General features: G+C 37.9%; 1 protein-coding gene across 1 annotated transcript in view; it reads left to right on the top strand.

The window, feature by feature from the left end:
• SEC62 (SEC62 homolog, preprotein translocation factor) overlaps positions 1 to 5478 on the top strand; it is a 33776-nt gene extending 28298 nt beyond the window's left edge. Inside the window, exon 8 of the mRNA XM_005675338.3 lies at positions 2602 to 5478. Within this exon, the coding sequence (XP_005675395.1) occupies positions 2602 to 3071 (470 nt within the window). The 3' untranslated portion in view covers positions 3072 to 5478. The remainder of the gene's footprint in view (positions 1 to 2601) is intronic.

The raw sequence follows: 12371 nt of genomic DNA, 5'->3' as shown, positions 1-12371 counted from the left end.
TATGGGGGGAATTTCTGACTCTGTGTGAAACCTTATTCATCCACCTTTCAGTTTTTCCTTCCTCTAGCCTATTCACCTTAAAAATAGCCCCTGAAGCTTCTGCATGTAACAGCACATTTGCAGGCCAAAAAAATAAATGTCTAAGAGTGTGAAGCAGGTAACTAGTGGTAATGTACTACCTGCACCAAGAATGAGAAGCCATAAAATTTTATCTGCCATTAGATACACTAGTCAAGTTGATGTCTTCTGATTCCCAGATCCCTGAAAACTTAGAAGCTTTTTGAAAATTTTCAGCAAAGGTTAATTTCCACTGAATAGAGTTAACCCACTTGCTTATCTTTCATTTAAACTGATATTTACAATAATATATGGTTGTTATCTTGTTTTACTCTTTAAAGTATTGTTTCTTTAGCAATTCTTTCTATAATTTTTCATTTTAAATATACTAGGAGTTTAAGTAGCAATGTATGTTAAAAAGCCTTGTCAATCAAATCAGAAAATAAATCCAACATTTTTGTTACTTCTCTTAGAAAATTCCAAATATACTTTTAAATGGTTTGATCTGTATCTGACTTGTAAATTGGATATTATATTATCTCATGAAGTATTATTTATTGGTCAAATTAAATTTGGTGTTGCTTTGAGTATGTATATTTAGTATTGCCATTTAAAATAAGACCTCTAGCAGTTTTCTGAATGTGTCACTTTTAGTATAGAAATGGTTCAGTTCAGTCAATTCAGTCATGTCTGATTTCTTTGCGATCCCATGGACAGCAGCACGCCAGGCCGTAGAAATGGTATGACAATACATATCACAGTAGTTTTTCTCATGATTCTTCTCTTTTTGCCCTCAATAATATACTGGCATATAGAGAAAAACTGTTGAACAAAAAGAATTCTGCTATACCCACAGGGATGCGATTTCATTTGCCACTTTAATGTTGCCTTTTCTTGGATTTCAAGCAAGATTTCATATTATGAACTATTTGTTTTACAACCCTTCAAAACCTTTTTTAACATCATAGTTCTGTTTGGAGGAAAAAAATATGCAGCTTCCTTAAGAGATGTTCATTATTTATCAGTGGGGTTTATTCACTGGTTTATTTCATAATTTCAAGCATATTTGCCTTTTCTGTTTGTACACAGAAAAGATACTGGTGTGTATACAGTCTTTCAGAATATTTACGTTCTTTTGTGAAAACAGAAATTACTGCTTTATAAAAGTCAAGGCAGCTATAACTATTTTTGTCTGAAGCTGAATAATGGAAGAAACATAAATGAGCTTTTCTCAGACTTTATTAGAAAACAATGATAGGATTATCTGTAAAGAAAACGAAAACTAAAATGAAACCCAAGAAACCTGTCATAATTAATTAGCTCATAACATTCACATAATTGTGACCTTTAAGAAAGTAAAATCCAGACAAATCACTCAGCTCCATATATGTGATAAATTAAAAGAAAGCTATATGAAATACTGGGGTTTGTGATAGTTTATTACTATAAACTTTAAAATTCTCAATTTCTTCCATTATCTAACCATTGTTGATCCCATGGACTATAGCCTGCCAGGCTCCTCTGTCCATGGAATTCTCCAGGCAAGAATACTGGAGTGGGTAGCCATTCTCTTCTCCAGGGAATCTTCCCGACCCAGGGATCAAACCCGTGTCTCCTGCATTGCAGGCAGATTATTTACCATTTGAGCCACCAAGGAAGCCCATAGTTGTCATACTGCTCTAAAAGAGTAACTTCAAACCTATTTGTTAAACCTATCTGAATTTCATTTGCATTGTATGTTACTTAATATTGGGAAAATGTTGTCCTTAAATAAAAAGAAATTGCCCTTAGGAAAATGTTCTCTTATTGTTCAAAAGTATTTTAACTTAGAAGACTTAACCTTTAGGCAGGGTCAGCACATGCCTTGAACTCATGATACATTTAGGGACCCGTGGAAATAATTTCATTTTCATTTCTTCTAAAATCAAAAGTAACAATATATACAATTCTCTATAATAGTGAGCCTGTGCAGGGTTATATTTGTGTTTATACCAGAATTGTAAAAAGCATGATTTTTTCTATTTTTTAATGGAGAAATTGCCTTATAAAGGCAAAAGTATCTAGAGAAGTCATAGTGCAACCCTGCTTTCTCCTTTCTAAGACTTCTTAAGATATCATTCATCTCTTATTTGTGTTTATTTCCTTTTTTCTTCTACCATGATTGCACACATACTTCCAGGGTCCAACTGGCAGCTGTGCTTATTGAACTGTAACATAGCAAAGTACATAAAGTATAAGTATATCCAAGAAATAAGTGGATACTTGGATATAAGTATATCCAAGAAACAGTGCCCAGATGAAAAAAACATAAAAGCACTTTTTTGAATGGCATTGCAGCATTGTGCCCTTAAGTTCAGAGCAGAATGCTATGGGCCCGGAATACTCTTGATAGCTGCTAAACTAAGATTTAACTGTTTATATTTAAGGTGCATGTAATATGCAAATAAGAAGACTGAATGTTTTCCCACTTTTTCATTAACAAATATTCCCTGCTGTCTGAGTCAGTGCTTGAATTATTCAATTAGAGAAATTTTTCTCCCACAGCTCGTTGCATTCTGTTTCTCATCATTTGGCTCATAACTGGAGGAAGGCACCATTTTTGGTTCTTGCCAAATCTGACTGCTGACGTGGGCTTCATTGACTCCTTCAGACCTCTGTACACACATGAATACAAAGGACCAAAAGCAGACTTAAAGAAAGATGAGAAATCTGAAACCAAAAAGCAACAGAAGTCCGACAGTGAGGAAAAGTCAGACAGTGAGAAAAAGGAAGATGAGGAGGGGAAAGTAGGACCAGGAAATCATGGAACAGAAGGCTCAGGTGGAGAACGGCATTCAGACACAGACAGTGACAGGAGGGAAGATGACCGATCCCAACACAGTAGTGGAAATGGGAATGATTTTGAAATGATCACAAAAGAGGAACTGGAACAGCAAACAGATGGGGATTGTGAAGAGGAGGAGGAAGAAGACAATGATGGAGAAACAACTAAATCTTCACGTGAAAAGTCATAATCTGACTAATTCGGGGACTAAATATGTGCAGGAGGTTGGATTTTCTATGTTGGCTGATCATCATAATGTACACATGGCATTTGTAGCATTCTTTAAATCCATTTACTGAAGTGGATTTGACATCCAAGCAGTTACATTCAGTCCTTCATTTCATATAATACTATTATTGATACAGTCTAAAGCCATTTATAAGATTTATCTATTTGATAATTTTACAGTAAATAGGTCTCATTTATTTGGACAATTATCAAAGATGCACTTTCCACAATGACATTTAGATTAATGGCATTTTTGATAGTTGTATGGCTTTTTACTGTTAGACTGATCAGAATAACTAAAAGGGATAAAAATAAACACCAGTATTTCAGATTAAGCATAGTTTTGTAGCCATTTCACAGTTTCTTTGAGATGAAATGCTTAAACTTATTAGTTTAGCTTTTGTTGATTATTAAATTATACCAGAAAACTTCTAAGATTCTAACTTAGCAGGGTTCAAAAACATTTTGTGGAAACAAGCCAACTAGTAATAATGCAGCAACACTTTTAGTTTAGCTACAAATTCTCCTTTTCCAACTTAGGAAATCCAAACTGATTTGTATGCCTGATTCAGAGGAAGATGGTCATCTCCCACAGAGGAAGCAAGCAGAATTGGCTGGAAGGTGATGGTTCTTCCCATTTCCTTGTCGTAAAGTAAAATGTATTCTGTACATAATTTACAAATAAACATTTTATTTTAATTGTTACTTATTATTTAGACATTTTCTCAACACTTAAATTTGTACAATTAAGACCATTTAAGGGTATGTTTTTAGATGGAAGTTTCAATAACCCACAGAACATCTGTGATCTTTCTACAGCAGCTTCAGTTTTGTGCCAACATTCCATGTATTTGAATATGAGTTGAAATGATCTTTATTAAATAAGAGCAGACTTAAAGTAGCTGTTTGTACGCCTTAATGTTTATTTTGATTTTATCTTAAATCTCTACATTCAGAAATGGGGTACTATATTATCAGACCAGGAGAACTGCTATGAAAGATAATTTACTGTTCTAAAATATCAATTTAAAATAAAGAGCATAAAAGAAAATATAAGAACTATTGGACTCTAATTGCTTTCAACTAGTTTTGCAGTTTGATTTCATGTCTTGCAAACCTTAGTTACAAATCTTTAGGAATATCGTGTGTTTACTTATGAGCATAATCATTCCTTGAAGTTATACTCTTACAAAACAATAGTGAATATTGAATTATTTTCCTTCAGTCACAGAGCGTTTTGTAGTTGAAATAGGTGGTGTGTATAGTTCTTCATTTTTCTTTAGGCTGTTTCCCATCTAAGTGTTAGACTAAAGATTTAAATTTTTGTAAGTGTGAAAAACTACACTTTCTGTATGCTAACACTTTTTGTTAAACATGACTTGTTTGCTTCTTTATAGTATTCCTTGTAAGTGGACAGAAATGTGGCTGTTTGATGTTAATGCAGCTCTCTCAAGGCTGCAATCAGTTTAAGTTTCCTCCTAGCAAATATTCATTGATTTAAGTGCCTGGGTGTTTTTCCCTCACATTTCAGAGCTCTCCTGCTTTATTTCCACGATAAGGGATGTATAATTATAACTTCTGAGCTTCTTAATCATCAGTAGCATTAATACCTGTTTTGGGATATGATAATGGTACCAAAACTGTCTTTCAGAAATAAAAGTGATTTAACCTATACTGTTGTAACAATGCCCAGGCACTCAACTTTCATCCATAAGCTCTTTATAATGTATGTACTATGTCTCATCTTTAAGGCATTTGAAGCCTGACAGGAAAGTCAGCTTCTTATTGATATGTGTGGATTCTTAAAGAATGTTAATCCAATTTTTTGAAATATTTGAAGGTCCCTGGGGGAAAATGTCATTCTTAATGTGGCTAGGAAGCAAGTTAGAAATTTCAGCTCTTTTACTATTCAAAGTTACTTACTTTAAACAAAAAATCAAAAGACTGCCACTATTATATTTCTCAAGAATAATAGATGGCTGTCTTTGTTGACTAACATCAAATATTCTTATGCCAGAGCATGGGAAATTGGTTACATTAGTCAGTGGAATGGTGATTGTTTTTTTTTTTTTAAAAAGACTTCAGGTTTGCTATGCTACTGTAAATAGAAGCATAAAGCTTTTGGATAATGTAGGATTTATTGTGGAGTGGGTATAAATTGGCCTAACTAATAAGCAGGATTGAATTAACCAACTGAGTCCAGATAATAATGCATTTGTGATTGTAAAGTCAATGTATTAAATAGATTGTTTTTCCTTTTCCCTCCCACTGATTTCTTTAATTTTCAAGCTATATGGCCTTCTAGACAACTTTAATTGAAATAATTTGGATTTAGCTGAATACTATCAAAAAGTAATAAATTTTAATATATTAAAATTATGCGCAGGTTTTAATGTTTCCCCCTTCCTGGTTTTGCATTATGAGTGCCAATTAGTTGCTAATATAGAAAAATCATCGGTGTCTTTTGTAAATTTAATTTTCTTTCTTGAATCTTTATTAGGAACTAGAAAACAACACATATCATCATTATTCATGGTGATTGGGTTCTATAAAGTCACCATGTTGCGTGCTTGCTAAGTTGCTTCAGTCATGTCCAATTCTTTGCGACCCTGTGGACCATGAGTCCTAGAGTGGGTTGCCATGTCCTTCTCTAGGGGATCTTCCTGACGCAGGGATCAAACCCACATCTCTTACAAAGCCTGCATTGGTAGGCACGTTCTTTACCACTAGTGCCACCTGGGAAGCCCATAAAGGTACCCACCAACACAGAATTAGCAGATACCGAACCGTTGCTTCTAGGGGGAATACTGGGGTTATTCTGTGAGTCCCTGGGCACATGTTTACCAACTAATCAACACATGAACTTGTCTCAGGTGTCTTTCTGTTTTGTTAACTTGCTGGGGTCCAGCCCCAGTGGATCCAGGGTAATTCGAAGGTGGCGACGGAATCAGCATCCTGGAAAAAACTTATTTAATTACAGATATAGAGGGAGATTAGAAACAGATAGTGTAGTAGGAGAATTAGTGGAGAAAAGAGGCTGAATAACTGGTTTACATGGAATACCAATCACCACCTACATAGGCCACAGGCGTCTTTCCATTCTCCCAAAGGAGAGGAGGCACTGAGGCCTCCCTGGTCTGATCTCAGAAGCCCAGGCAGAATTAGCAGGCTTGGTGAGTACCCACATTTCAGATGGGAATTCAGCCAGGAAAACGGGGAGTGAGAAAGAAACAACACGGGGGAATCAGTCTTTCCAGAAACTGATCCGATTTCTTTATTTTTCAGGTTTGTTTATATATATTTTTGTTATACATAGGGATGAATACAGAGTCACGTGGGGGTCAGCAGACCTGACCCTTGTCACAATCAGGTGCTTCATATAAAATTATACAAAGGTCTTATGAGTTTCATCATCTTCTGGCCATGAGATCTGCTGACATTTTATGGCCCTTTCTGATACCGGTCAGTTAACCGAAAACTTATTTTTCCAGGGGTGATTTTTTCTTAAATCAGGCGCCACCCTCCAAATAAAGTTGCATTCCTATAGGGTGAGGGTGTAGTGAGTTACAATCAAGAAAGGAATTTACTTAACCTAAGGTTTAACATGATTAATCTTAAAGGTTAATACTTATTTCTCCTATATGCTAGTTATATTCATGATAAGGGTAGGAATATGGAGATTTAGCAGCAAATATTGGCTCAACAAATGTAAACCCTTCACCAATGTTCCCCTTAAGATCTATTTTGTCTTAAGATAGTGATAAAGTTACATTTTTGCATAGCAAGGACACAGTGATTTATAACAAAGTACAGTGGCCTATAATAAAATTCATTAACTCAAAAAGTCTAGTATTGTTAACATCAAAAACTATTATATTTCGTTTTCTATATTCCAAATACATTGATTAATATATTCCCAGGTGCCTAAGGATATGGAGGCCTGATGGCAATCATTGACTCATCAATGAAAAAAGCCCTATGCTAATACTCCAGACTCTCTGTGCTGTTTATGGTTGAGAGGCTGTCGCACAAGCTAGTCTGTCAGCAGAGAGGTTTGACCTGAGACATCCTTGTCACACCCAGGGCAGGGAATTAGCAGTAATTATTGGCACGACAAATGAAAAAACCCTTCACCAATATAATTCCTAATCAACCCACTATACTATACTAATGATCTTCTAACTTCTCAAAAGAGTCTGTATTTAGAAAGTTTTAAAACATCCCGTACCTCTCACAGTTGGGAGGCTGTAAACAATCACATGCGGCCGGACGAGCCTAACCTTCAGAGTTCGTAAGTTGAAACACTCTTGTCACGCCCAGGAATTTTTATTAACTGGAGCTGCAAGTTAACTCCTTCTCTGAGAGAAATGGTTATGGGGGAGAGCTCCCCGTAAAGTACTCTGGTTTTGGGGGTAGATGATCGGGAACGGGGTTTCCTGAGGCTTGATCACACCTTTGCGTATGCCAAGCTTCCTTCCTCATGACCTTTGCCATGGGCGGAGTTCCTCAGCTGGCTTCCAACATTAACTAACATTGAATTCATGGGTCAACAGCACCATAACTTCATGCCCAAGCCAAGTTTATCTAATACATGTGCTTCCTCCATAACAACTGTCACTGCCGTCTAGTACTTAAACACTACACAGCATTTCAGCACTTCATTTGGGGGCCATTTTGGGGGCCATTTTAGGGGCCATTTTAAACAGTAAAACCACCAATTAAAACAACCCAAAATGCAAAAAACTGCTAAATAGAGCAAAGGATGCTTGTTTAAATTATATGAACTGAACCAAGAACACAGCATGTCATCTTGTCACCCTCAACTGGGAGCATATGCATTGGGCTAGGTCAAATTTTTCACCACTCCATGCATGACTGTGAAAGCACCACGAAAGTTTTAAACCACAGGCAAGTTTACAAATAAAGAATCCACAAATAAGGAGGATGAACTGTACTTAACTATTATAAAGCTGTGACGTATCTGTCTGGTCTACAGAACAGAATTTATTGCTGAACCATGCTCCAGTATTTCCATAATATTTTAAGTATCCATTCTGACTGAAAGTAAATACATAGTTCCTAATTGTAGTTTCCTTTTACTCTGTGTTTCAGTAATATTTCAGTTCTTCGTCTGTTCATTCAGTAATACCAAAAGCTTAACATGCCAGAATTTTAGGCTAGCCGTGGGGTTTTTTTTGTTTTTGTTTTTTTTTTTGTTTTTGCCCTCTTAGACCATCAAATAGTTTGGAAATCACTGTGGTAGAAATTTGCCAAGTGTGCTGGATATCTCTTCCTCTTACAGTTCCACTCTACTCTTTGTCCCCAAAAGGCTGATGAGTGGGCCACAACAGTGGGCCCCTTCGCCTCCTGGCTTCTGGGTAGGTTTGGCTAAGGAATGTCGTGGCTGGAGATCTGAGGATGGTCAGGGATGGTCTCGGCTCTCCCACAACGAGCTATCTCGGTACTCAAAGGTAACCACTTCCTCTAAACTTTGCTTATTTCTTTAGATTTTCTCCTTGTTCTCTTCCCTTCTGGCCAAGGGCTGATGCCAGATCTGCTGCTACTAGCCAGGAGTTGTTGAAGCTGTTGTGTTTCCTCTTGTGAAGTCCCCCACACCCCACATCTTTGTTAGTATCTCCTCAAAGTGTCATCATTTAAGAACTATCTGCTTCCTGTTGGGACCCAAGACCAGTAAACCAAAGAGAAGTTCCTAGAGAACAATTCTGACAAATTCACCCCTGATGGGCCCTTATCAACAAACATTGTTAGAGAGTATCTCACAACCTTACAGAGTGTGCCCTTACAGTTTGGATAACAAATCCAATTCTAGTGGATACCTATGCAGATAACGGCACAAAGAAATGAATTTGTCTTTAGCAAGCTCTTAAGCCACTGTTCGTGGCATTTAGTTAACGTGTTTTTGAGTAGATCCAAATTCATTTGGATCTAGAGCTAGACATCCTGGAATGTGAAGTCAAGTGGGCCTTAGGAAGCATCACTACAAACAAAGCTAGTGGAGGTGATGGAATACCAGTTGAGCTATTTCAAATCCTGAAAGATGGTGCTGTTAAGTGCTGCACTCAATATGCCAGCAAATTTGGAAAACTCAGCAGTGGCCACAGGACTGGAAAAGGTCAATTTTCATTCCAATTTCAAAGAAAGTGCCAAAGAATGTTCAAACTACTGCACAATTGCCCTCATCTCACACGCTAGCAAAGTAATGCTCAAAATTCTCCAAGTCAGACTTCAACAATACGTAAACCGTGAACTTCCAGATGTTCAAGCTGGTTTTAGAAAAGGCAGAGGAACCAGAGATCAAATTGCCAACATCCACTGGATCATTGAAAAGAGCAAGAGAGTTCCAGAAAAACATCTATTTCTGCTTTATTGACTATGCCAAAGCCTTTGTGTGGATCACAATAAACTGTGGAAAATTCTGAAAGAGATGGGAATACCAGACCACCTGACCTGCCTCTTGAGAAACCTATATGCAGGTCAGGAAGCAACAGTTAGAACTGGACATGGAACAACAGACTAGTTCCAAATAGGAAAAGGAGTATGTCAAAGTTGTATATTGTCACCCTGCTTATTTAATTTATATGCAGAGTACATCATGAGAAACGCAAGGCTGGAAGAAGCACAAGCTGGAATCAAGATTGCCGGGAGAAATATCAATAACAATATGCAGATGACACCACTCTTTATGGCAGAAAGTGAAGAACTAAAGAGCCTGTTGATGAAAGTGAAAGAGGAGAGTGAAAAAGTTGGCTTAAAACAACATTCAGAAAACGAAGATCATGGCATCTGGTCCCATCACTTCATGGCAAATAGATGAGAAACAGTGGCTGACTTTATTATTTGGGGCTCCAAAGTCAATGCAGATGGTGATTGCAGCCATGAAATTAAAGGACGCTTACTCCTTGGAAGGAAAGTTAGGACCAACCTAGTTCAGTTCAGTCGTTCAGTCGTATCCAACTCTGCAACCCCATGAATCGCAGCACACCAGGCCTCCCTGTCCATCACCAGCTCCCAGAGTTAACTCAGACTCATGTCCATCGAGTCGGTGTTGCTATCCAGCCATCTCATCCTCTGTCTTCCCCTTCTCCTCCTGCCCCCAATCCCTCCCAGCATCAGGGTCTTTTCCAATGAATCAACTCTGTGTGAGGTGGCCAAAGTATTGGAGTTTCAGCTTTAGCATCAGGCCTTCCAATGAACACCCAGGAATGATCTCCTTTAGGATGGACTGGTTGGACCTCCTTGCAGTGCAAGGGACTGTCAAGAGTCTTCTCCAACCATAGTTCAAAAGCATCAATTCTTTGGCGCTCAGCTTTCTTCACAGTCCAGCTCACATCCATACATGACCATTGGAAAAACCATAGCCTTGACTAGACGGATCTTTGTTGGCAAAGTAATGTCTCTGCTTTTGAATATGCTATCTAGGTTAGTCATAACTTTCCTTCCAAGGAGTAAGTGTCTTTTAATTTCATGGCTGCAATCACCATCTGCAGTGCTTTTGGAGCCCCCAAAAATAAAGTCTGACACTGTTTCCACTGTTTCCCCATCTATTTCCCATGAAGTGATGGGACCAGATGCCATGATCTTCGTTTTCTGAATGTTGAGCTTTAAGCCAACTTTTAAACTCTGTTTCACTTTCATCAAGAGGCTTTTTAGTTCCTCTTCACTTTCTGCCCTAAGGGTGGTGTCATCTGCATATCTGAGGTTATTGATATTTCTCACAGCAATCTTAATTCCAGCTTGTGCTTCTTCCAGCCTTGCATTTCTTATGATGTACTCTGCACAGAAGTTAAATATGCAGGGTGACAATATACAGCTTTGACATATTCCTTTTCCTATTGGAACCAGTCTGTTGTTCCATGTCCAGTTCTAACTGTTGCTTCCTGACCTGCATATAGGTTTCTCAAGAGGCAGGTCAGGTGGTCTGGTATTCCTGTCTCTTTCAGAATTTTCCACAGTTTATTGTGATCCACACAGTCAAAGGCTTTGGCACAGTCAACCAACCTAGACAGCACATTATAAAGCAGAGACAGTACTTTGTCAACAAAGGTCCGTCTAGTCAAGGCTATAGTTTTTCCAGTAGTAATGTATGGATGTGAGTTAGAGTATACAGAAAGCTGATTGCAGAAAAATTGATGCTTTTGAACTGTGGTCTTGGAGAAGACTCTTGAGAGTCCCTTGGACTGCAAGGAGGTCCAACCAGTCCATCCTAAAAGAGATCAGTCCTGGGTGTTCATTGGAAGGGCTGATGTTGAAACTGAAACTCCAATACTTTTGGCCACCTGATGCGAAGAGCTGACTCATTTGAAAAGACCCTGATCCTGGTAAAGATTGAGTGCAGGAGGAGAAGGGGACGACAGAGGATGAGATGGTTAGATTGCATCACCAACTCAATGGACATGAGTCTGGGTAAACTCCGGGAGTTGGTGATGGACAGGGAGGCCTGGCGTGCTGCGGTTCATGGGATCACAAAGAGCAGAACATGACTGAAGCGACTGAACTGAAGTGAACTGAAAAGGCTCATAATCTCTTATCTCAGCCCCGCCTTAGAGCAGGTGGGCTAAGGTTCTCTGAAGTCAGATCATCATACTTTGGTCTCATCTTGTTTCCAGTGAATGCTAGATCACTTCAACTTTTTAGTGCCATGGATCCTGTCTCAGAATGTTGTTTTTAAGTGCAGAAGTAAAATGCATAGCATTACAAACAGAATCAGTTATGTTGAGGTGTAAGCTTTCAAAATATGTGTGTGATAGAGTAATGTATGTGTTCACTTAATAATCAGATCTAGCAGAGGGCTTAATAGCTGCTATGACAGTGAGGCAGCATTAACAATATATTGAGATCTCTGCAACTGCAATGTGATATGAAAAGACTGGAATCCTATTAATGACAAAGTCACATTACTGCCTAAAACATCTCTGGATTATATGCTTCTATAATTAAAAGGAATACTAAATTTTAGTTATAGCCTAGTGAAAAAAAATTTTTTTTTCCCTAACCAAGTTCACATATCCTCCAAATTCTGACAAATTCCCTTAGAGTTCTGTGTACTCCAGGTTAAAAACCCTTTACCTAGATAATCAGATAACACCAATATCAAGTAGAACTATAACATTATATTCAAAGGTCAGGGATACTTAATTTAGTGTAGTTTAGTATTTAATGTAATTCACAGCTCACATCTACTTCAGTAACACATACTTAGCAAGTTCCAAGTTGGGACAGCCTGCAGGACCAGCCAGCTGGC

Source organism: Capra hircus, chromosome 1, assembly GCF_001704415.2.
Source record: "Capra hircus breed San Clemente chromosome 1, ASM170441v1, whole genome shotgun sequence".
In the NCBI taxonomy this organism is placed as follows: Eukaryota; Metazoa; Chordata; class Mammalia; order Artiodactyla; family Bovidae; genus Capra; species Capra hircus.
This window is presented reverse-complemented; position numbering and strand designations above follow the sequence as displayed.